This window comes from Muntiacus reevesi, chromosome 13, assembly GCF_963930625.1.
Source record: "Muntiacus reevesi chromosome 13, mMunRee1.1, whole genome shotgun sequence".
NCBI classification, from domain to species: Eukaryota; Metazoa; Chordata; class Mammalia; order Artiodactyla; family Cervidae; genus Muntiacus; species Muntiacus reevesi.
In genome coordinates this window covers 19,796,935-19,822,990 of record NC_089261.1, presented here as the reverse complement: position 1 = coordinate 19,822,990, position 26,056 = coordinate 19,796,935, and the positions used below count along the sequence as shown (strand labels likewise).

Genomic DNA, 26,056 nt, shown 5'->3' with positions numbered 1-26,056 from the left:
CTCTGTTGTCCCCTTCTCCTCCTGCCCCCAATCCCTCCCAGCATCAGGGTCTTTTCCAATGAGTCAACTCTTCGCATGAGGTGGCCAAAGCATTGGAGTTTCAGCTTCAGCATCAGTCCTTCCAATGAACACTCAGGACCCATCTCCTTTAGGATGGACTGGTTGGATCTCCTTGCAGTCCAAGGGACTCTCAAGAGTCTTCTCCAACACCGTAGTTCAAAAGCATCAATTTTTTGGTGCTCAGCTTTCCTCACAGTCCAACTCTCACATCCATACATGACTACTGGAAAAACCATAGCCTTGACCAGATGGACCTTTGTTGGCAAAGTAATGTCTCTGCTTTTTAATATGCTATCTAGGTTGGTCATAACTTTTCTTCCAAGGAGTAAGCGTCTTTTAATTTCACGGCTGCAATCCCCATCTGCAGTGATTTTGGAGCCCCCAAAAATAAAGTCTGACACTGTTTCCACTGTCTCCCCATCTATTTCCCATGAAGTGATGGGACCAGATGCCATGATCTTAGTTTTCTGAATGTTGAGCTTTAAACTGACTTTTTCACTCTCCTCTTTCACTTTCATCAAGAGGCTTTTTAGTTCATCTTCACTTTCTGCCATAAGGGTGGTGTCATCTGCATATCTGAGGTTATTGATATTTCTCCCGGCAATCTTGATTCCAGCTTGTGCTTCTTCCAGCCTGGCATTTCTCATGCATAATTGGTAACTATTAACTGTCTATACCAGTAGCCGTTAATTGAGTCATGCCAGGCATCAAGCAAAGCACTCTGCCTGCATTAGCTCAGATGATTCTCATAACAACCCTACGAGGGAGGTACTACTATAGTTCCCATTTTACAGATGAGGCTCAGAGAGGTGAAGTGACTTGCCCATGGTTGCTCAGCAGGAGCCCCCACCTCTGTCTACACAAAGGCTTTGCTCCTCACCAGCCTGTCCACAAAGCCTCCCCGCAGACTCGCAGTGCTCCTACCATCCCCCTCTTTCCCCCTCCTTAGCCCCTGCCAAGCCAGCCCTTCCCACTCAGCCACAGGCCAAAGGCAGAGGAAGCTTCTCCAGGGTCTAGGAGGCTGGTTTCCTCCTGCTGCTTGAAAACAGACTCAGGGGTCATTTCCAAAGCATTTTCCAAAAGCAATGACAGCATGGCAGGCAGTGGCTAGCATACAGACTTTAGAGAGAGTCAGGTGGTTGTGGCAGTTTAGCTGCTAAATCATGTCTGACTCATATGACCTCATGGACTGTAGCTCACCAGGTTCCTCTGTCCATGGGACTTTTCAGGCAAGAATACTGGAGTGAGTTGCCATTTCCTTCTCCAGGGGAATCTTCCTGACCCAGGTATTGAACCTGAGTCTCCTGCATTGCAGGCAGATTCTTTACTGCTGATCTACCAGGGAAGCCTGAGAGAGCCAGGCTTAGGCTCAATTCTCTGTCACTTTTTAGCTGTGTTCCTTGGACACCTTTCTAAACCTCCATTTTCCAATCTGTAAAACGGGAATGACAGCACCTACCTCCTAGGGTAGTTAGAGGATTTAATAATTAAAGGGCATAAAAGCAACTATACTCTAATAAAAATTAATTTAAAAAAAGAAAAAAGAAAGGTCATAGCATCTAGTGTGTTTAGCACAGTGTCTGGCTTTTGTAACAAAATGACCAAAAATCTAAGTTTTTGTTGTTGCTGCTATTATTATTATTATTTTGAAAAAGTGCTCTGCCTCCAAAGGTGACAACTTGAGACAGATTACACTCCTTCAGCTGAAGATATTTTAAGTTAAAAAATCATCTCCCCTTCTTACATACAATACCAAAAGCACAAGTGACAAAAGAAAAAAATAGTAAGTCAGACGTCATCAAATTTTAAAAAATCTGTGCTGCCTGTCATTCCATCAAGTGAAAACACAACACACAGAGTGGGAGATAAAAAATTTGTAAATCACATATTTGATAAGGGATTTGATTCCTGATAAGGGACCACATAAGGAACCATTACAACTAAGCGACAGAGGACGAGATGGTCGGATGGCATCACTGACTGAATGGTCATGAGTTTGAATAAGCTCCGGGAGATGGTGAACAACAGGGAAGCCTGGCATGCTGCAGTCCACGGGGTTGCAAAGAGTCAGACATAACTGAGCAACTGAACAACAACAACAACTCAGTAATAAAAAGACAAATAATACAATGAAAAGGTAGGAAAAGGATATGAGATATTTCTCTAAAGGATGTATGAAATTAACAATAAGCACAGAAAAATTTCAACATCATTAGCCACTAGGGAAACGCAAATCAAAATCACAATGAGACAGGGCCAAAACAAAAAACAAACAAAAACAACAACAGCAAAACTCTGGGAGACCAGTGCTATGAAACTCTGCTCAGCAACAAAAAGACACACAATCCACATACAGGCAACAACATGGAAGGCTCTCAAATGCATTATGTTGAATGCAAGAAGCCAGACTCACAAGGCTGCTTACTGTCTGATTCATTTATACAAAATGCTGGAAAAGGCAAAACCCACAATCTGTCCACATAACAGAAAATAGATCCCTGGCTGTCAGCGACTAGGTGGGGGAGGGATTAACTACAAAGCTACACAGTGGTGAATGGGTTGGTGGATCTGTTTTTGGGTAATGAAATTGTTTTAGATCTTGATCGTGGTTATAGTTACATGACTGCATATGATTTTAAAACTTACAGAACCGTATGCTGAAAAGGATGAAAGTCATTCTTTATAAATTACATTTCAAGAACGACGATTCTCAAAAAACCATATTTACAATTCCTAAAATCATGTAAAACATGCAAATATTATTTGCTGCAGAGCAATTAGACCTGAAGAGAAGGAAATAAACTTTTTGGTCACAATAGCCTGGGGTGATCCCAAAAGAAGATTCCAAATGGAAATTGTTGAACTGGTTCTCTTTATTGAAATTCAGGTTCTCTTTATCCATTTCAGAATGGATTAACTTTGCTGCATACCTGAAACTAACACAACATTGTAAGCCAACTGCACTCCAATTAAACTTGAAAAAATAAATTAATAAAGTCCATTCGATGACTGACAATCACTGGCATGTTTTGCACTGTGGGAAACTGCCAGCATGTGGGCTTAGTTCCCTGACCAGAGATCGAACCTGTATCCCTTGCAGTGGAAGCATGGAGTCTTAACCACCAGATGGCCAGAGAAATCCCTCTTTATCTGTTTTTATAGTTACTTACTGTTTCCTTGTATTTAACTAATACAATGACATTTAGGTTGTTTACAATATTTTCCACCATGGTAGATGAACTAAGACAAGTGAACAGCCTTATAAATGAGGGTAGGGATTCATGTGCATATTATCTAGAGCGTGAGATCTTGTGCCTTTTTTTTTCCTCCCTTTTTTTTGCCATGGACATCTTTGGATGTCTTGTGAAACCTCTGCATGGTATGATGTGCCAAAATTCCAGATTCTCAGAAGCACGCAGGTGATCTGCATAAACCACATCATCCAGTTTAGACCCAATGAGCTTCTCTCATCAGTAATTTGTCAATTATTCCTCGATAAAGTTGGGGGTTGGAAGGGGGAGTAGCAGCATCTCTTCTGTTGCAGCCAAGCCAGACAGCCACGTCCCAAGTTCAAAAGACAACCAAGGCTTTCCCACACCCTTTTTGTCATGTTGGTCTTAGAATACAAGCCAAGTCCCACAAAGATGTGCATGTCATGGCACATCATGTCTAAAGGTCAGGCATATGATTTCACAGGAGCTCATTAGCAACCAAAGACTGTGTTTCCAAACCTCAAAAGTGCATCTCCATTTAGAGACTACCTCTTTTTCACACTGTCTCTGTTAAAAAATACATTTATTTATTTGGATGCACCGGGTCTTATTTGCAGCACGTGTGATCTGGCTTCCTGACCAGAAATCAAACCCAGGACCCCTGCATTGAGTGCTCGGAGTCTTAGCCACTGGATCACAAGAAGTCCCACATTGTTTTTTTTTTTTTTTTTCCCCAGAAGGAGCCAATAGGCAAGGGCTTATAGGATGAACTGTTCTGTTTTCGATACTCAAAGAACTCAAATTCCAAGCTGCCCATATGGTGAAATGCAAGAAAGTTGTGTCCCAGTGATGGCTTTTCTCGTTGCAGCTCTTCCTAATTGTGACCATCCCTCTCGTATTTATGAAATTACAATCATTTAACACTTTGTATCTACTTTAATCATATATCCATATGTAATAGCTATAAAATACACACACACACAAAAAGTCCTTTAAAAATTCCTCCCCTTTTGGCATTTTCCTGGTGGTCCAGTACATAAGACCATATACTGCCACAACTAAAGATCCTGCATGCCACAATAAAGACTGAAGATCTTGAGTGTGGCAAATAAGACCCGGTGCAGTCAAAAAAAATTTTTTTTTTTAAATTTCTCTCCCTCCCTAGTCTTCCCTGGTGATCCAGCAGTTAAAAATCTGCCTGCCAATGCAGGGGACACAGGTTTGAACCCTGGTCTGAGAAGAGTCCACATGCCTCAGGGCAAAAGAGCCCTGTGTCACAACTACTGAGCCCATGTGCTGCAACTACTGAAGCTCGTTCACCTAGAGCTCATGCTCCAAAACAAGAGAAGCCACCACAGTGAGAAGCCACGCGCCACAACTAGAGAAAGCCCCCTCACAGCAACAAAGAAGCAGCACAGCCAAAAATAAATAAATAATAAACATTTTAAAATAAATAAACTGAGGGTGCACCTAAAAAAAATTCCTCCTCCTTTATTTTCATTGCAAATGTGTTTAAACTCTTAGCAGTAAATTCAACCCTTACAGTGGGGAGGAGAGAGAGAGGCTATGGCAGCAACAGCTAGAGCATCTCCCTTGCCCTTTTCCCCCCTCTGGTTTATCTAAAGCTTTTCTCCATTCTGGGAAAAGATTTGACATTTTCTTTCCACTTAGTGAAAACAATAATGCAAACTTTCAACATTTGGGGGCCACCTAAAGCTCACTTTTGGGAATGTTTGACCTCTTCTTCCTCCCGTCTAGAGGAGAGAACAAAACACCAAAGGCATCGGGACTTCCCTAGGGGTCCAGAGGTTAAGAATCTGCCTTTCCACTGCAGGAGACCTGAGTTTGATCCCTGGTCAGGAAACTAAGATCTTGCATGCAGCACAGTAAGACCTCCAAATTTTTATTTTTTAAATAAATAAATAAATAAAGGCATCACCCACACTGGGCTTCCCCACCTCATTTCAAGCCATCGCAGTCTCAACAAACCACGGGGATGCAGCTAGTCAACTCTCCTGGAACTCCATCTATTACTGTTGAATCCCAGAAGTAATTTTTACCTCTCACAACAGATTTGGCTGCAGGTAAGCTACTGTCTTACACCATAGGTAACTCCACAGCCACGCGGGCTTTAAAAGGCTGGTCGACTATTCCAGGAGGCCATGCAGGCCACCCCAAGGCCTCTGGGCAGGTTCTGAGTGCTCAGCCAGGTCTTCAGAAAGGAGCTCAGGACCAAGGCCACCTAGGTCATGGTCATGAAGAAGAAGATAGCCAGTGCTTACACAGCTGGGAAACTCATATGCAAATCTTAGGAAGGACATTCCTTGCCACTCCATCCTTCCTTTCCCCAAACAATGCTTCCACCATCTTTCAGTGAGTCAGGGCCCATAGGTCGAATCCCACTTTGTCAGGGAGGGGTTCCCAATACCACGTCCAAGTTTGATTATGTACTAGGAGGAATCACAGGACCCACCACATAGTCATGCTTACGACTAAGACATATTACAGGGACTTCGCTGGTGGTCCAGTGGCTAGGACTCCACACTCCTAATGCAGGGGGCCCGGGTTCCATCCCTGGTCAGGGAATTAGATCCCACAGGCCACAACTGAATGTTTAGATGCTGCAACTAAAGATCCTGCATGCCACAATGAAGATGGAAGATTCTGTGTGCCTCAACTAAGACCTGCCGCAACCAAATAAATAAATATTTTTTAAAAATAAAAAAGGCATATTACAAAAGACGCAAACTCAGTCCAGGGAGAAGGAGGATGGGTGAGGTCCAGAGGAAACCAGGGGCCAGCTACTAAGGGTCTTCTCCTAGTGGAGATCACTGGATGCCCTTACTTCCTCCAGCAAGAGATGAAGTGTCTACCAGGGAAGCATGCCTGAGCCTAAAACTCCAGTGTTTCTATTGGAGGCTGGTCTCAAAGGCACCCACTTCACAGTGGGTACCAAAATCCCAGGCTCCCAGGAGTGAAGCAGGTGTCTGGCATAAGCCATATTGTTTGCACAGTTTAGGCCCAGTGAGTGACTCTTACCATTTCTTGGGATGGTGGGAACCTTCCTGAAATACACATTCCTCAATGTCAACCAAGGCTCAACCTTGCAAGCAGGCTTTCCTACAAACAGCAGCTTTAAGGGACTTCCCTGGCCATCTAGTGGTTAGGATTCTGCACTTCCAATGCGGAGGGCTCAGGTTCAATCCCTGGTTGGGGAACTAAGATTCCACAGGCCTCGTGGAGCAGCCAAAAAAGAAAGAAAAAAAAAAAAAAGCCAAGATTCTAAATAGATGATTATCAAATCTTCAGGATAATGGCTGGCTCAACTATGTTTAAAGAAAAAAATATATCATATCAGGGGCTTCCCTCACGGCTCAGTGGTAAAGAATCCGCCTGCCAGTGCAGGAGACACAGGTTCGATCCTTAGGCCGGGAGGATCCCACAGGCTGTGGAGCATCTGAAGCCCTTGCACCGCAACTGCTGAGGCTGTACTCTAGAGCCCACGTCCCACAACTACTGAAGCCCAAGGACCCTAGAGCCAGTGCGCTGCAACAAGGGAAGCCACCGCAGTGAGAAGCCCAGGCACCACAACTAGAAAGTAGGCCCCCGGCTCGCCAAAACTAGAGTAAAGCCTGCACGGCAGTGAAGAACCAGCAGAGCCAAAAATAAACTTTAAAAATTATTTTTTACAAAACGAAAGAAAGAAAATCAGCCTCAAGCCTGCTGGGTTCCCTCTCATCTACACACGAGGGCACAGTGCAGGGTGAGTCACATGAAGACATTTGAGTTGTGGGCTCCTTGAGCAAGCCATCTGGAACCTAGCTCCTGGCACAGGATGGGCATGAACTGGCCACTCAGGAACAAAGAGCCAAGGCAGCCATACCCACCCACTGCCAACCTTCTCCAACTGGGCCCAGCCTGAGACGGAGCCCCTGGAAGGGGGCCAGGGGGGCTCCAAAGACTGGGTCCTGCAGGTTCCCCTCCCCCACCTCTCCCACAGATGGGAGAGGCATGTAGGGGTGACTGAGACCCCACAGTGTTTATGGAAGCAAAGTCCAGGGGGTAGGAGGGACGAAGATACCAGCCCTGGTCAGCAGAGCCGGTCACTTACCTTTGGCACCTGAGGCTGCTGCTGACATGTTTCCTTGATTCAGCAAACATTAACTTTGTGCCGAGGACACAGGGCAGATCAGGTTCCAGGAGTGGGGACTGGAGTTGGCCGGCGCCAGCAAGAGGACACAGTGTTCCTCTGCACCTGGGATGGGAGGGTGCGCTGAGACATTCTCCCGTGTGGAAACTTCTGGCCTGTGAGTGCCGCTCTGGGCTCCATCCACTCCCGTTTTCAGATGGAAACCTAGACTCAGGGGACCAAGGTGGACCCAGAGGCAGATTGGCCCAGTAGGGGCAGGATAAGGAGGTGGGGCCACCTTGCCTACCTTCGTATTTGCCCAGGAAACAGAGAAAAGGGAAAAGACGTCTGGACTGGTGGGAGGCAAATAGAAGCAAATAGGCCAGAGCTGGGATCTCTGTTCTTACAGCTCCACAACCCTGGGGCATATGTTCCTTCTCTGAGCTTGTCTTCCCATCTGTCTGGTGGGGGGGATCAATATCTCTGGGGACTTCCCTGGCGTTCCAGAGGTTAAGATTCTGCGCTCCCACCACAAGAGTTCTCCAGTTCGATTCCTGGTTGGGGAAGCACATGCCATGCAGTGGTGTAGCCAAAAATAAAAAGTGTAGGCTCTGGAGTTAGAATAATCTGGCTCACATTCCAGTTCTATTCTGATTGGCTTGGGAAAGTTCTCTGATTGTCCCAGGTCCCACCTCCCAGGTGTTTTCTGACTAAGGCTGACCTGTGGCAGCTAAGCAGCTGAACCTCTGACTTGGAGCTGGGGAGTTCTGAGAGGGCTTCCTGGAGGAGGTGGAAATTTGAGAGTGGACCAGGGGACCTAGCAGGTTTTGCTGAGGAAGGTGGGAAGGGGTGCTCCTCCCTGGTACAAGCCTCTCTTTGCTTTCTGGTGGGGAGGGAAAGACAAGAGAGGCAGGGAGGGAGGAGAGGGGCAGGAAAGAATGAGGGGAGTAATGTCAGGCAACTTCTTGCTGTTTGGTCAGTTTTTCTTATCTGAGAAATGGAAACGTTGGATTGAATGTTGGGCTGAATGATCCTCAAGGTCATAACCTAGCAGGATTATCTGTTTTTCGGTATTTAAAAAAAAAAAGAAAGAAAAGAAAAAAGGCAGGGAATTCCCTGGTGGTCCAGTGGTTAGGACTTAGTGCTTTCATTGCTGGGGCCTGGGTTCAATCCCTGGTCGGGGAACTAAGATCCTGCAAGCCAAAAAAATAGAAGAAACAAACAAAAAAAAATTGTAAGACATCTAACACCAAAAAACAAAAGCAAAAATAAACAAATAGGACCACATCAAATTAAAAAGCTTCTGCACAGAAAAGGAAACCATCAACAAAATGAAAAGGCAACCTATTGAGCGGGAGGAAATATTTGCAAATCACATATTTGATAAGGGGCTAATATCTAACATACAGGAAGAACTCACAACTCACTAGCCAAAAAAAATAAATAAATAAATCTTCAAAATATTTTTAAAACAATGAGCCATAAAAGGGAATGAAAATTTTGCCATTTGCAACAACAGGCATGGGTTGCAAGAGCATTATTCCAAATGAAATAAGTCAGAGAAAGACAAATACTGTATGATTGCTCTTTCTCTCTCTTTTTTTTTTTGGCCGTACCATGAGGCTTGCAATGTCTCAGTTCTCTAACCAGGGACTGGATCCTCAGCAGTGAAAGCACACAGTCCTAACCACTGAACCACGAGGGAGTTGCTAGTGATTTTTTTTTTAGGGTTATTGGTCTTGGCTTATGGTATTTGTTAACTTTAGGACAAAGAGAGCCGTAGGGCAGAGGTAGGGCTACATCCAGTGTTATAATTAGGATTAGTGTTAAAGCCAATGGAATACTCACAATATTCATAATTCATAATGAATGTGAAAAGGTAAAGAAAATCTAGGTGTGAATGTTCTGGATTTCACACCCAAGTTTTCTTTACCTGGCTAATGTGCTTATCCTCCCTTCTCTTGAAATTTACTTTTTTTTTTTTTTTAGCATATGGATCTTAGTTCCCCAACTAGGGATTGAACCTGCACCCCCTACATTGGAAGCATGGAATCTTAACCACTGGACCAACAGGGTAGTCTTCCTATGATCTCTCTTACATGCAGTATCTTAACTTATTATTGATAGTGGAATTTTTGCAGAAACTAACACCTGTGACTGGTGATTTGCTATGTAAGTGATACTGCTAGGTCTCCAATCAATAAGGTTCAGATAACAAAGGATGTATTAATACACCTCTGGTCAATAATGTGTTAAAACAAAACAAAACAAAAACAAACAAAGAAAGCAAAACACACCATACACCAGGTTCACAGAGACCTGACCTGTGATTGTCAGAGGTGGGGGTGGGGGATGGGGCAGGGAGTGGGAGAAATTAGTGAACATTTTTTTAGTTTAAATAAATTGGAAAAAACTATGAATGATTTGTCACTGGGGCAAAATAAACATTACTTTCAAAAGACAACAACAAAGGCTAATGCAGGACATTTGGGGAGCCAAAATGCAAGACAGTGGGTGAGGGGTATAGTCACAGGCTGAGACTGCCAGCATCAGGGACTAGAAGGATTTTTTTTTCAGTAATGAGGATAGTTGATAAAGTCAGTTCCCTAGGAAGACAGCTCAGCAGTGGGGTTTCTGGGGACTGAGGTGGAGTTAGAGGAGGGTGGGGGAGCTGTCCTGGAGCCCTCAGGTAAATGACACAGCTGGCCAGCAGTCACCACACCATGTTCCAGGGAACTGAGCCTTGAAGATTCAGGTGTGGGGGGTTCTGGGGAAGAACCCGGGCCTTCCTCCTCCCAGGGCATTAGCTCCCACATCTCACCCACTCCAGGCCAGGGGTAGGGCCGCAACCTTTTCCCCAATACCCAGGCTGGGACTTCCCTGTTGATCCAGTGCAGGGGACACAGGTTCAATCCCTGGTGCAAAAAGATTCCACATGCTGAAGAGCCATGAAAGTCCATGAGCCGCAACTACTGAGCCTGAGTGCTACAACTACTGAAGCCTGTGTGCCTAGAGCCTGTGCTCTGCAACAGAAGAAGCCATCGCAGTGGGAAGCCCGCACACCGCAACTAGAGAAAGCCCACGTGCAGCGACAAAGACCCAGTGCGACCAAAATAAATAAATAAATAAATAAACAAAGTTAAAAAAAAGGAGAGAGAAGCCAAGCACCACAACCAAGAGTAGCCTCTGCTCGCCACAACTAGGGAAAAGCCCATGCAGCAATGAAAGCCTAGTGCAGCCAATAAATAAACATAAATAAATAATACTTTTTGTAAAAAAACCAGGCTGGGGCAACATCAAGCTCCCCTTATTCTCCATCAGTTCCTCCAACCCCAAAGAAACATAACTAATTATAACCAGCAGTAACAGAGATCTTACTGTGTGTTATGTTTATCTCATTTAATGCCCTGCCACACTACCATTGCTCTCATTTTACAGATGGAGAGAATGAGGCTTAGAGGAGTTTGGTAACGTTCCCCGGTCACATAGTATATACTAACAGCAGCTCCATCATTCAAACCTCCATACCCATGCCTCTAACCACTATGGAATGCAACCTTTTAACCTAAATATAAAATGCACACTTGCTATACAAACAGGGCTTCAGGACCAGTCCCTAATGCCCCTCAAATTCCCCTTAATTATGAATTCTGGAGTCACTGCTGCATGCAAGCTGGCCTTGGCTTCTGGGCTTTGAATTCTGGAGGGCAAAGATCGAAATCCCAGCACAGGGTCCTGGAAAGAAAGTCGTGCCTTTGGCATCTGGCCCTGGCTCTGTGCCCCCCTGGCAAGTGACCTTGGGTGTGTCACTCCCCCTTTCTAGGCCTTGCAGCATCACCCTGTCCAATGAGGCTGTGGCTGGATTAGAGGTCTCCAGGCCTAGGAGCCTCCAGGATCAGCTCCCACCCCCAGGTAGGCCAGGAGGCCAGGGGCGGAGCCAGCTACATGTTAAATATTTCTGTCCGGCACCCGGCTGGCCTCTAGTCCCAGTCTTCTCAGCAGGAAGTGTGACCACGATCAATCATGGTAAGAGCCTGCATGGGGTGACAACCTAGAGGGGTGGGATGGGGTTGGAGGTGAGAGGTGGGAGGGAGGCTCAAGAAGGAGGGGACATATGTACACCTATGGCTGATCCATGGCGATGTATGGCACAAACCAACACAAGATTGTAATTATCCTTTGATAAGAAAGAAAGAAAGAAAAAAAGCCTAAGCTTAAAAAAAAAGAGCTTGCCTAGGGCCATGGCAGCCTTACCTGATGGTAGGGATCTGTGGTGAGATTTCCATAAGCACATTGTGTCCGAGTGTCTGTCTTACTGTTCTTTTCTTTCTCCCTAGACAACTTACAGCGACAAAGGAGAGAAGGTAAGCAGGAGGGGAAATGTGGGGTCAGGGCCCTGGGAGCCTGGGATGTCAGCAAAGAGCAGAGGAGGAATAGCTTCAGTGGGTACGTGACATTCTGGGTACAGGCTCAGGTTCATCTCTGCACTCCCCTGACCTCATCGCAACTGAACTCAACTCAAGCTTGCCTTCCTAAGAAAAACTTTTACCTCTTTTTAAATTCCGGTCAATCCCTTAATCGTGTCTGGAAATTCTTTCTAAGGTCTAATTTAAATCCTTGTTGCTGTGGCATAAGACTGTTCACCCTGTGAAACCTGGGCAGGCCTCCTCAGCGGGTGGGGCTCACCAATCCCAAGCCCACAGGAACTCACTTTCTACATGAGAACCCTCTTTCGAGGCTTGGCAAGGCTGCAGGGCAGAGGGGTGGGGTGAGGTGGCTTGTCCTCACTTCTGGGATTGAGGGTGGCACAAGGGAGGGGGCTAGGGGACCCCTCTCCACTGACACTTTTCTAGACCCACTTGTAGGGACTCAGCCTCGCCCCTTCTCTCCTCCTGCAGCCTGAGAGCGGCCGATTCCTCCACTTTCACTCCGTAACCTTCTGGGTTGGCAATGCCAAGCAGGTAGACGCCGGGGCGAGGTGTTGGGATTGGGCAGAGGGCAGGCAAGGGGGCCTCCAGGACAGGGGCAGGCCTCCGGCCGGGTCTGTGATTGACCCCTGGGAGGGAGGATCCTGGCCAGTGTTAGGAGTGTCCTGGGAAGGACAGTCACTCTTTGGATCCTAGTTACACAATCCGGGCTGCGGACCCCAGCGGGGAACTTCAGGGAGAACAGCATGGGCCAGGGAGCCAGGCTTTTTTCCCAGGAGGAACAGTACCTGGGGCAATGGGGCAGACACACTGGGGAGGTGGGGGCCAGCACCTCACCCCTCACAGGCCTGCCTGCAACTCCGTGATTCAGGCTGCGTCGTATTACTGCAGTAAGCTGGGCTTTGAGCCGCTAGCCTACAAGGGCCTGGAGACCGGCTCCCGGGAAGTGGTGAGCCACGTGGTCAAGCAAGGGCAGGTGAGTCTCCACTCCGGACCCCCACTCCTCCAGGAGGCCCGTCTCTCCCCACGCTGGTCTCGGAGCTCCCTGGTAGCTCTGGAACCTCTGGGTGCAGCAGACCACGAGGTACTTCCTCCCTCGGCTGGGTGCTCTTCCAGGCTGCCTGGTGTGGTTAGCGGAGCCTGTGCTAATGTCAGCCCCCATGGGCACCTTTGGACGACGTGCAACAGGGACCTTTTTGGTTTGGTCTCCTTCTCAGCCTGGCCCAATGCTGGCCTCATGGATGTTCGGGAAAAGTGGGCAAAGGCCTCCAGCATCAGAGCTGGAACTCCGAGCCATGCCCTGGTCCGTAGGGCCCTGGAGCTCTCCCCACAGGCAGACCTGACCACCAGCTCATCCCAGGACCCCAGGCGGCTCTGGCATGGGGAAGCCCCCATTCCTCAGGACCAGAGGGGAAACTAAGGCAGAGAAGGGGCAGGAACCCAGGATCAAGAGTCCTTGGGAATTCCCTGGCAGTCCAGTGGTTAAGATTCTATGCTTCCACTGCAGAGGGCATGGGTTGGAACCCTGGTCAGGGAACTAAGATCCCATATGCCACATGGCATAGCCACAAAAAAAAAAAAAAAAGAGTCCTGCCTGGCAGGAGGAGGTGGTCCTAATGCCCCACCAGGGGTATCTTGCTGGTGGGCAGGGAGAGGGGCTGGGGGTACACCTCCACAAGTTCACCTGACCCACCAGCCACATCCCCCTTCTCCTCTACATCTTAGATTGTGTTCGTTTTCTCCTCTGCCCTCAACCCCTGGAACAAAGGTGAGGGGGCCTTGGAGGGTTCAAGATGCCAAGGAGTAGAGATGTGGTATTGTGGGTGGGGGTCAGGGACACAGGGGTGGGTTAGGGTTGAGGGAGGGGGACCTGAGCCCAGAAGGAGATGGAACCCAGAAGGCTGAGAGTACGGGGGAGGGGCAGTGACTCCAGCATCACCTGCCTCCCCTGCTGACCACAGAGATGGGCGATCACCTGGTGAAACACGGCGATGGAGTGAAGGACATTGCGTTCGAGGTGGAGGATTGTGACTACATTGTGCAGGTGAGACCTCACCTGGGCTGGTGTGGAGACAAAGCAGGGAGCCTCAGCCTGCCCTCTGTCTGCCACAGGGACCTCCCATCGGTCAGGGCTGGAGGGCACTGCCACGCTGGAGTGATGTGCCCAGATGCTGGTTGACACATACCTGAGTTCCAGTGACATTGGCCCCTTAGTAGCCAAGGAGTCTCTCTCCAGGCCTCAGTTTCTGCATCTGTAAAATGGGAATAACCACCCATCTCACTGAGTTGTTACAAAGAGGGAACAAGATCATAATTATCATTTCATGAGCATGATTCTGTACCAAGCACTGTATTCAAGAGGCAATTTAGGGACTTCCCTGGTGGTCCAGGGGCTAAGATTCTGAGCTCCCAATGCAGGGGGCCTGGGTTCAATCCCTGGTCAAGGAACTAGCTCCCACATGCCACAAGTAAGACTCAGTGCAGTCAAAAAAACTAATTAATTCTTTTTTAAAAAGAGGCAATTTAGAGGTTTAAAGTGTAGATTCCAGAGGCAGACTACTGCGTCTGAATCTTAATTGCTGTGTGATTTTAGGTGAATGACTTACTTTCTTTGTGTTTCAGTGTCCTCATCTTTCAGTGAATGACTCCATTCATAAAAGAGACAATAATAGTGCCTTTCGTGTAATGCTGCTGTGAGAATTTAAGAGGTTAATACTTACAACATGTGTATCTGACATGTGATAAGCATAGACATACAGTAATGAGGTTTTGCTAAATAAACACACAAATCATGCATGTAAGGCAACTGGTAGAGGGTCTGACACATAGTAGGTGCTCAATAAATGCCAGCATGGAGACTTCCCTGGTGGTCCAGAGGTTAAGAATCTGCCTTCCAATGCAGCACATGTGGGTTCAATCCTTGGTCTGGGAACTCAGATCCCACATGTTATAGGGCAACCTACATGCTCCAGAGCCCGCCTATTACAAAGAAGACCCCATGGCAACTAAGTGGCAACTAAGACCCGATGCAGCCAAATAAATAAATGTTTTTAAAAATAAATAAATAAATGCCAGGTGGTATTTGACTTATCCCACTACCCTTTTTCACAAATGAAGAAACTGAGGACTAGAGCGGGGGCAGGGCCACAGAGTGAGTGAGCACAGGACAGGCAGCACAGACCCCACCCTCACCTGGTTTGTCCCCCGCAGCCCTAGGCCTGTGTTCTAATTTGCCAAATGGGCATGAGGCATGAGTGTCAAGGGCAACAGCTAAAGTTGGTTGGAGTTCCTGCCTGGGGCTGGAAACACTGAAAGAAGAGGCTGTGGCAGTACCACACAGAGGGGATCCAGCAGGGGCAGCCAAAGGGCTCCCTGAGGCTCCAGCACTGACCGCCTCCTCACCCCATCTCCTTGGCAGAAAGCCCGGGAACGTGGCGCCAAGATCGTGCGGGAGCCCTGGGTAGAGCAAGATAAGTTTGGGAAGGTGAAGTTTGCTGTGCTACAGACGGTGAGTTAACTTTGGAGCCTCCACCTTGCCTACACCCACAGAGATGCCAGGGCCCTCCTTTCCCAACCCCTGACTCCATTATACCATCCCACCCTTGTGCCTCAAAGCACAAAAATTCTCCCTCAGCCCCGATCTCCTGTATTCTTGGCTGGTGTGCAGAGGCGGAGGAGGACTCCTAGTCACCCCTCTCTGGGCTTCCCTTCCTCCCCAGTGAGGGTGAGAACATGGGACCGCAAGCAGCAGGCAGGGGCTCCGAAGGAAGGAGATGGGTGGGTCTGGGGAAGGAGATGGGATGGCTGCCCCTCCCCACTCAAGATGTGTGACTTTGGCTAAATCACTTCACCTCTCTGTGAGTCCATTTAAATGAGCAAGGACCACCTGTGTGACCTGCCACACACTACTTAACAGTTCTGGGCCTGTTCCTTCAGCTGTGATCCCTCCCTCCGGTCATTTTAAGGATCAAATGAGATGATTCATACATGGCACTTAGAACAACAGCACTGGCAGATACCCAACAAAGCCTGTTTAGCACCTGAGACCATCATAGGTTCTTCCTCCTCATGATTTCTGTTTTTTAATTTTTTTTTTAATGTGGAACATTTTTAAAGTCTATCAAATTTGTTACAATATTGCTTCTGTTTTATATTTTGGCTTTTGGCTGCAAGGTATAAGGGATCTTAGCTCCCCAACCAGGGATCCAACCCTGCATTGGAAGATGAAGTCTTAATCACTGGACCACCAGGGAAGTCCCCCTCCTCAAGATTTGCTACAACTTAGGGATTGTTAGGGTCTTCCCAGGTGGTGCTAGTGGTAAAGAACCTGCCTGCCAATGCAGGAGATGTAAGAGATGCAGGTTCGATCCCTGGGTGGGGAAGATCCCCTGAAGGAGGGTATGGCAACCCACTCCAGTATTCTTACCTGGAGAATCCCATGGACAGAAGAGCCTGGGAGGCTACAGTTCACAGGGTCCTGAAGAGTCGGACACGACTAAAGCGACGCAGCACACACACATGCAAAGATTGTTAGAGTGATTGAAAGGATCCTTCCATATAATTAAAACCAATTCCCTCGTCATCCTTCACGCAGACAACATATTTGTATTGAGCACCTACGATGAGCCAGGACAGTATCATGAGCAAGACATCATCATCCCAACCCTCACAGAGCTTCTGGTTCTGTGGGGAGACTGTCAAATTCCCAAATGTCAGATTGCAGTTCATTTGGGAAAGGGGAAGTGACTTGCCCAAGATCACACTTGGAGTTAGGGTCAGGTGTGGGCTGGAACCCAGGACTGTGTGGGTGCCATGCAATGTGGCCTCGGTTCAGCAGGGATGGGACCTCAGGCTGTTTGCCATCCACAGTATGGGGACACGACACACACCCTGGTGGAGAAGATGAACTACACTGGCAGGTTCCTGCCTGGATTCGAGGCACCAGCATTCATGGACCCCCAACTTTCCAAGCTGTGAGTGCCCCTTGGAACTGGGGAGGGTGGAAAGCAAGGCCCTGTCATCCATGCAGGGTGTGCAGAGTATCTTGGGACCTGCTGGGGGAACCCCTGAGGATCCCCCAGGATTGGCTTGAAGAGGCAGCATAGAGGCGAAGAGCACGGGCTCTGGAACCCAACTGCCTTAGTTCAGATCTCAGCTGTTACTTCCCAGCTATTTAACCTGGGCAAGTTACTTTTCTTTCTTCCTTGTTTGGCTGTGCTGGGTCTTCACTGCAGCTCATGGGCTTCTCTAGTTGTGGCTCGCAGGCTCCAGAGCACACAGGCTCAGCAGTTGTAGCACATAGGCTTAGCTGCCCGGCTGCATATGGGATCATAGTCCCCACCAGAGATCAAACCTGCATCCCCCGCATTGGCAGGCAAATTCTTAACCACTGGACCACCAGGGAGTCCCAGCAAGTTATTTTTCTAAGCCTCAGTCTCTTTATCTATAAAACGGGTCTAGTAATAGTATGTGAGTGGATGCAAATAAAGTGTCTATAGTAAGTGCTATGGAATAATGAGCAGTTATTGTTATTGAGGGGTAGGGAGAAGGAGATTTAGGGAGTAGCTTTCTCCTCACCCACTAACCATTTCCCTCTCCAGGCCCAACTGCAGTCTAGAGATAATCGATCACATTGTGGGAAACCAGCCTGATCAAGAGATGGTGTCTGCCTCTGAATGGTGAGTTCCTGGCCCAAGCCCTTCCCACACTTATGACAGACCCACTCCCCAGTCTTATTAGGAAATACAGCACAAGGTGGGGGAGGTTAGCCTGAGGTCACTGGTTCATCTGTTCTCTGTAAAATTGTCACCATAGAGATCTGGTGATTTAAGGCCCAAACTGACCCACCGATCCTCCCTCCAGGAAACCTTGGAGAATCAGCACAGGGAGTGTCACAGTTCAGGGAGGCTTGAAGGAAGGTTTTGTTGTTGCTCAGTCACCAAGTCGTGTCCAACTCTTCGCAACCCCATGGGCTGCAGCACATCAGGCTTCTCTGTCCCTCACCATCTCCTGAAGCTTGCACAATTTCATGTCCAATGAATCAGTGGTGCCATCCAAACATCTCATCCTTTCATGCCCTCTTCTCCACCTGCCTTCAATCTTTCCCAGCACCAGCGTCTTTTCCAATAAGTCAGTAGAGGAAGGCCACCACTACCCAAAGAGCTCATGGGTGCACATTAGAAGCAAGTACCCCTTCTCAAAAGCACCTCCAGGGGTTTCCCTGGTGGTTCAGTGCATAAGATTCCACCCTTCCACTGCACACGGGGGCACAGGTTTGACAAACGGGGAACTAAGGGGCTTTCCCAGGGACTCAGCAGTAAAGAATCCACCTGTAAGGCAGGAGCTACAGGAGACAAGGGTTTGATCCCTGGGTCAGGAAGATCCCCTGAAGGAGGGCATGGCAACTCACTCCAGTATTTTTGCCTGGGAAATCCCATGGACAGAGGAGCCTGGTGGGCTACAGTCCATAGGGTCAAAGAGTCAGACACAACTGAAGTGACTGAGCACACACACACGTGCAGAGAACTAAGATCCCACATGCGCACAAAGTAACCTAAAAAATAAAAATTATTTTTAAAAATAAAAATTATTTTAAAAACTCATTTTCTAAAAAGACAAATCATTTCTTTTAAAAAATAATAATTATTTTTAATAAAATAAATAAATGATGCTTTTTTAAAAAAAAAAGATCCTCCATCTGTTGGTGTGTCATCATGTATACAGATCTTGTTACCAGATGCTTTACTTCCACCCAAAGGAACTCTGTCCTAAAATCTATGATGTGTGTGATGTGAAAGGCAGTTCCCTTTTTGATGCCTGCTCAGGGAGCAAATTCTGGAAGGTGGAGTAAGGGCAGAGGGCCAGTCCTAGGCTGGCACTCAGAGCCAGCGGGCCCTTCCGGCAACCCCGCAGGTACCTGAAGAACTTGCAGTTCCACCGTTTCTGGTCCGTGGATGACACGCAGGTGCACACGGAGTACAGCTCTCTGAGGTCCATCGTGGTGGCCAATTATGAGGAATCCATCAAGATGCCCATTAATGAGCCAGCACCGGGCAAGAAGAAGTCCCAGATCCAGGTGGGTTCTATCTCCCGCCATGGGGACCTTGGCAGGGAAAGAGGAAAGCAGGGAAGAAGCGTGAGGGCTCTCTCAGCTGAGGCTCTCGGCTGGAGCCACTGACAATGGTCTCCTTGCTTCCCTCCTGCAGGAATATGTGGACTATAACGGGGGCCCTGGGGTCCAGCACATTGCTCTCAAGACCAAAGACATCATCACAGCGGTGAGAAGCCTATCCCTGGTCCTAATTCACCTCCCATTAGCTCCAGAGCCAAACTCTGCAAACTGAGTCAGGGGCCAGGGGTGGGGGTGGCAAGTGGCAGTCCTGGGTCCCCTTCACCAGCCCAGACAGCTGATGGGGTTCCCTTGCTGGCTCCTGCCATTCATGTACAGGCACACTGCCACCCCCAGAGAGTTCAGTCTCTCTGCTACAGAAGAAGCAAGTGCCAGAGTAACAGGAAGCCTGGATCTAGACCCGGTTCTACCTGTGACCTGCTGTGTGTCTCCAGGGATTCAACTTCCTCTCTGGGCTTCAGTTGTCTCAACTTGAAAATGAGAATATTAAGTCATAGGATCCAGTAGGTCCTTTCAGTCAAATTAAGTGTCCTGAGTATATGGCTCCAGCCTCTGGGGAGGTTGGGTGACCAAGTGGACAAGAGCCTGGACTGTACCATTCAGTCCCAGCGCAACCAAGAATTCACTGCATGACCATAGCAACTTCATTTCATTCATTTCTTCATTTGCTCAATAGATGCTTATTGAGGGAACTTCCTGGTGATCCAGAGGTTAAGATTCTGTGCTGCCAACACAGTGGGCTTGGGTTCGATTCCCAGTTGGGGAACTAAGATCCCACACGCCATGTGGTGTGACATAAAGATTAAAAAGAAAAAAGGAACAGCTAGAACAGAATGAACAAAGGAGAGAGGGGTCAGGAATGAGGTCAGAAGGTAGGAGTCAGCAGATGGTGAGAACTTTGAATTTGACTCTGAGACACCATGGTGGGGTAAGTAGAAGAGTGACATAATTTGACTAGTATTTTAATAAACTCCCGTGGCTACTATGTTGAGAACAGATACTTAATCTGTCAAGGCCTCAGTTTTCCCAGCTATGAAATGGGGAGAATAATCATCCAAATGTCTCAGAAGATCACTGCATCAATGTAAGGAGACAGTACATAGAAAGTGCTTGAGACAGACACATGCATGTGTGTGTGCTGTCCCTTTAGTTGTGTCCGACTCTTTGTGACCCATGGGCTTTAGCCCACCAGGCTCCTCTGTCCATGGGATTCTCCAGGCAAGAATACTGGAGTGGGTTGCTGTGCCCTCCTCTAGGGGATCTTCCCAACCCAGAGATTGAACCCAGGTCTCCTGCATTGCAGGCGGACTTCTTGTCACTGAGCCAACGGGGAAGCCAAGACAGGCACATCATGAGGTTCCATAAGTGTTTGTGATTGTAGTTCTTCTCATGAGACCCACAAGGCCCAGAGGTGGAAGGGGATAAGGTCACATTGCATCGTAGCAGTTGATGGGGCTGGGAAAGGGACCCTGGCTCAGCACTTCTACCTGGCTGGGGGTGTTGAGCATGGAGGGAGGACTGACCTTGACCCTGCGCTGAGACAGATTCGCCACTTGAGAGAGAGAGGCGTGGAGTTTTTGGCCGTTCCATCTACATACTACAAACAACTGCGGGAGAAGCTCAAGTCAGCCAAGATCCGGGTGAAGGAGAATATTGATATCCTGGAGGTGAGGCTTAGAGCCCAATCCTGGGTCTGCCAAGGAGAACAAGCCCTGAGTTCCATCTTACCTCACAAACATCATCTAAACCTGGCATCAGGCTCTGCGATGTGGGAGAGAGGGAGGAGAGCAAACCAGGGCCCTGCCATCATGAACTTGCATTCTAATGAGGGGACAGATGACCAAAAAATAAATAAGTAATACAAATACCATTAGAGAGAGAGAGAGTTGGTGCTTAAACTGGCTATGACAGAGAGTGACCTGGGGCTGCTACACAGGAGGCAGACAGGGAAAGCCTCTCTGAGGAGGTGGCATTTCAGTGAAATCTAATTCAATGGCCCCCAACCTTTTTGGCACCAGAGACTAGTTTCATGGAAGACAATCTTTCCACAGACCAGGGATGGGGGGAGATGATTTGGGAATGATTCAACCACATCATATTTATTGTGCACTTTTTTCTATTATCATTACATCAGCTCTATCTCAGATCATCAGGCATAGATCCCAGAGGTTGGGGAACCCCGATCTAGATGATGAGAGGCAATTGGCTGCATGAAGCTCTAAAGAAAGAGCAGTCTGGCAGAGGAAATAGCAAGGGCAAAGGCCCTGAGGAAGCAACAAGCTCTGAGTATATGAGAACGGAAAGAGGGCCAGAGCGGATGCAGGGAAATGTTTAAGGAGTGGCCCAGGTCACAGAGGTAGGCAGGAGCCAATTCCTCTGGTAGGCTATTTAGGAGTCTGGATTTTTTTTCTTCTGTGGTCAGAAACCACTGGAGGTTTGGGTTTGGTTTTTTTTTTTTTGGTTTTTTTTTTGGAGGTTTTCTTGGCTTTATTTTCAACAACTTTATTGACATACAAGTCACAAAACATATCATTTAAAAAAAAACACAATTCAGTGGTTTTTGGCTATTCACTATATTATGCAACAATCATCAAAATCAATTTTGGAACATTTTCATCACTTTCAAAAGAGACCTCAGACTTCTTAGCCACCACCTCCCAATCTCTCTGTCTACCTTCTCCTCACCCCTAGCCCTAGGCAATCACTGATTTCTGTCTCTATGGAGTTGCTTTTTTCTAAACAAGTATATAAATAGAATCATATAATATGTAATCTTTTGTGACTGACTTCTTTCACTCAGCATAAAGTTTTCAAGGTTCATCCAGGACACCTGTGTCAGTACTGTGTTCCTTTTTGTAAAACTGAATAATATTCCATTGGATGAAGAGACCACATTTTGCTTATCCATTCATTCACTGACAGATATTTGTTTCTACTTTTCGGCTCCTAGGAATAACGTTGGTATGCTCCTTTGGGTATGAGTTTTTGTGTGGATGAGTTTTAATTCTCTTGGGTAGATACCCAGGAGTGAAATTGCTGGGTCATATGGTAACTTGACTATTAACTTTCGGAAGACTGTTTTCCACAGCAGCTGTACCATTTTACATTCCCAGCAGCCACATAGGAGAGTTCTAGTTTCCACTGGAGAATGGAAACAGGGGAATGAGATGATCTGATTTCTAAAAAATCTCTGTCTGTGTGGAAGATGGATTGTAAGGAGACAAAAGCAGAAGCACTGAAGAGCTGTGTGGGTGGTACTTGGGTGGTCCACACCAGCCTTAGGTGGCTGACACAGGGTCTGAAGTGGGGAGGTGCTAAGAGGACAATTGTGGGAATCTATTTGGAAGTGTCTGGAATTGCTGCAGAAAATGGTCTTTTCTTGGCTTTGGGGGTGCAGGAACCCCCATGGCCTTTCTAAGGATCCCACCATTTCAGGCTAGGGGGGCAAGCCAGCCTGCCCCTTACCTAGTCCCCTGCCTCCTACCTAGGAGTTGAAGATCCTGGTGGACTACGACGAGAAAGGCTACCTCCTGCAGATTTTCACCAAACCCATGCAGGACCGGCCCACACTCTTCCTGGAAGTCATTCAGCGCCACAATCACCAGGTACCACTAAGGACTGCCTGTCTTCAGCGGGTGGCTTTCTGGGCTCCGCAGCTCATCTTCTTTATCCCGCCCCAGGGTTTTGGAGCCGGTAACTTCAACGCACTGTTCAAGGCCTTCGAGGAGGAGCAGGACCTGCGAGGCAACCTTACCGACATGGAGCCCAACGGGGTTGTGCCCGGCATGTAGGCGCAGCGGGGCGCACGGTGGACCACGCCCCCTCACCCTGTGACTCGCCCACTCCACTGGAGCTGAAGTGAGCCCTCCTTACCGACCACGCCCTTTAGGCCCCGCCCACCACCCGACTCCGGGACCCCTCCCACCACCCGACTCCGGGACCCCTCCCACACACACTCAAGGCTCCGCCCACTACTTACCACGCCCCCTCGTTTGGGCCTCTACCTCTCCTGCCCTCGGGTATAAAGAAAAGCAGAGTCCAAGGCAGTGTCCACGCGTTTGTGTCGGGCTGGAGCAGTGACGTCCTTCGGCCGCCAGGGGGAGCTCAAGGCGGCAGAGCTGTAGGAGGCGTCTGCTTTACGGGTTGGGAAGGAGGCTGGAGAAGCTTAGGAGGCTCCTGGTGCAACCCTGTGCTAAGTAGGACCAAGTAGGTCGGAGGGGAGTTATGGAACCAAAGGGTGAAGAGGGCTTACACTCTAAAGGAAAACACATACAATATCTTTTTGTGGTAAATGCTATTAAGAAAATAAAGCGAGTGATGAACTTGTGTAGAGGTAAGGGTCGGAGGGAGGGCCAATTTCTATCGAGGGAAGGGCCCTCTGGGAGGTGATATTTGTGAAGCAGCCATGGGAAGATCTGGGGAAAGAGCATCCTAAGAGAAAGGTACAGCAAGGGTAAAGGCCCTAAGGTTCGACATCGCTTGGCAGCATCCTGTTCGATGGCGTTATGATCTCTAAGGATGAACTGTCGTCAAATTTGCTGCCCTGAACCCAAACTTCTGGACAGAGAGGTGTTAACCAAAGGACTTGGGGGCATCATACTTGCTCAGCCACGGGACTTGGTTCCTGATGTGAGAGCTGGTAGAAGGGGTCTGAGCCCTTCAGCTTCTGCCCTCTATCCTCAGTGATAAAGAATCCACCTGCTGATGCAAGAGAGGAGGGTTTGATCCCTGGGTCAGGAGGATCCCCTAGAGGAGGAAATGGCAACCCACTCCAGTATTCTTGCCAGGAAAATCCCATGGACAGAGAAGCCTGGTCGGCTACAGTCCATGGGATCTCAAAGAGTCAGACACAAAACAGCAACTGAGCACACACTCAGCAAGGCAGACCCTAGTGCCCCCAATCCCACTCCCAAATGCAGCCCCATTCCCCGGAGCATGGATTCCATTTGGAAAGAGCCTGGTTCATACTCAAGTGTGAATGAATAGCCCTTGCAAAGTAATGATACAGTTGGGAAAGGAGCTACTGGTCCTAAAACACTTGGAAGGAAATTTTTTTTCAAAACCAGAGAAGAGGAGATGGGGGCAAATAGGATCTCTTCTGCTTCTGATGCTTGACAGCCCTCCCTGAGGAGGAGTCAGATCAAAATTATAAGCCCAGTGTAAGAAAAAAAATTGGAGTTGGTATAATGAAGGAGTTGGGATGACATTTTTTTTGGGGGGGGGGTTAAGTTATAGAAAATCGGGCTTCTAGGATTATGAATTCAGAAATGAAAAGAACAGCAGTGAGAAACCCGAGGAACAATGGCAGGTGCCAGGCCTGTGCTGCTGGTTAAAAATACCCTCCCCCTGTTTTCCCATGGTTTATGCAAAGAAGGAAAATTCTGTGACACAGGAGGTTGCCAACTGGTGGCTCATGGGCCAGAGCTGGCTCACAGATGTATTTTATTTCATCTGCCTGGTTTCAACAAATTCAACATTTCAGAAGATCGGGATATTTCACATACAAATTCTAGGATTCTGGTTCTACTTGGAACAACCAGGCAGTTTTTTTTCTTTTTCTTTTTTTTTTGACTGTACTGGGTCTTTGTTACTTCGTGAGGGTTTTCTCTAGTTGCAGCAAGCAGGGGCTACTCTTTGTTGCAGTGGGTGGACTCATTTCGGTGGCTTCCCTTGTTGCGGAGTGCAGGCTGTAGGTGTTCAGTAGTTGCAGTACTTGGATTCAGTAATGCGGTGCATGAGCTTAATTGCTCTGAGGCGGGTAGAATCTTTTTTTTTGGGGGGGGGGGCGTAGAATCTTCTTGAACCAGGGATGGAACCCATGTGCCCTGCATTGGCAGGCAGGTTTTTTTTTTTTTTTTTTTTTAATACAGTTGTATTTATCCATTTGAAAAACTCCAATTAAGTTGAAGTTTTTAAAACTTTTTATTTTGTATTGGGATAAGGCCAATTAACAAATACTGTGATAGTTTCAGGTGGGTAGGCGGATTCTTATTCACTGTTTCATCAGTGAAGTCCAGTCAGGCCGTTCTGAACTTGCCTTCTTATGCAGAAACGATCAGCTGGTGCAAAGCAGTTGGTGCCTCTTTAGATGGGGTGTGGGCAGAGCAGACCCCCAGGAACTGAGCATAGACCAGGGGAGCCTGACTACTTGGGTTCACACCTACATCAGGTGCTTGCTAGCTACGTGACCTTGGGCAAGCTACTTGGTCCCTCAGTGCCTCAGTTTCCCTCACTTGTTAAACGGGGACAATACTTACCTCCTAGCCCTTGCACTACTGTGAGTTTAATGTCAAAGATGTTTCAAACTGTGGCTGGCACAGCATCAGTGCTACGTGCCTGCTCTTGTTATTTTTAGAGAGGGGTTTGAGGGAGGGGCTCTCGCCCGAGTCTACCTGGCACTTCCTTCCCCTCTAGCACAGCCCCGCGTGCCCTGTGCATGTAGATGTATGGAGTTGAGACTCCGTTTTTGGCCCCCACAGCAGATGAAGTGAAGAGAGGACTCTGCCTGTGGGACTAAGGGGCGGGGGGGGGGGGGGGGTGGTGGATGAATCTGAAGAATACAGTAGAAGACCCGTCAGCCTTGGGAGCTGAGGGAAAAGAAGTTTAGGGTTTCCAGCCTTTGAGCTTAGGTAACTAGCGGCAGCAGTAGTGGGTGGGTGGGTGGAGGCATGGAATAGAAGTGCCATTGATCAAGGTGGAAAACACAGCAGCAGGTTGGAGGGGGAACATGAGGGAGACTGAGATTTGGAAGTGTCTTTTGTTGAGCCTTGAACTGGACACTCTGGCGTGTTCCTGTGCTGCCCTGCAAGGCCTTACAGCATCTGCCTCCCCCATGAGGTACCTTTCAGACCTCATTGCCTTGCCTCACCCTTCCTGTCACTCAGCTGCTGCTATACAAGCCTCCTTGCTGGTCCTCAAACATACCAGGCAGGCTCCTGCCACAGGACTGTTGCACTCACTGTTCCTTCTGCCTCAAACACCTTTCCCCCAGACCTCCACAGAGCTGACTCCCTGATCTCCTTTCTGCTTTGTTCACATGTCAGGTAAGTGGACTTCCCTGACCATCCTATTTAAAATTTCATCTCAAAAAACAAAAAAG

At 48.0% G+C, this 26,056-nt stretch overlaps 1 protein-coding gene and 1 non-coding gene across 2 annotated transcripts; both read left to right on the top strand.

Annotated features, from left to right (window-relative positions):
• The first annotated feature begins 8,514 nt into the window (after window positions 1-8,514).
• Window positions 8,515-8,586, top strand: TRNAE-UUC (transfer RNA glutamic acid (anticodon UUC)). Its single transcript has one exon. It is a non-coding gene; the product is annotated as a tRNA-Glu (tRNA).
• A 2,773-nt stretch (window positions 8,587-11,359) lies between these two features.
• Window positions 11,360-23,290, top strand: HPD (4-hydroxyphenylpyruvate dioxygenase). Its single transcript, XM_065904705.1, has 14 exons — window positions 11,360-11,427; window positions 11,739-11,765; window positions 12,300-12,362; window positions 12,700-12,804; window positions 13,554-13,596; window positions 13,790-13,872; window positions 15,247-15,336; window positions 16,698-16,801; window positions 17,429-17,506; window positions 18,741-18,903; window positions 19,034-19,105; window positions 20,502-20,624; window positions 22,446-22,562; window positions 22,638-23,290. Exons 1-14 carry the CDS (start codon window positions 11,425-11,427, stop codon window positions 22,746-22,748), a joined length of 1,182 nt encoding a protein of 393 aa, XP_065760777.1. The 5' UTR covers window positions 11,360-11,424; the 3' UTR covers window positions 22,749-23,290.
• Window positions 23,291-26,056: the final 2,766 nt, after the last annotated feature.

Coding starts and splice junctions, on each gene's coding strand:
- HPD (XM_065904705.1), top strand. Junction 13,873..15,246: donor ATTGTGACTACATTGTGCAG/GTGAGACCTCAC, acceptor TCTCCTTGGCAG/AAAGCCCGGGAACGTGGCGC. Junction 20,625..22,445: donor AGAATATTGATATCCTGGAG/GTGAGGCTTAGA, acceptor CCTCCTACCTAG/GAGTTGAAGATCCTGGTGGA.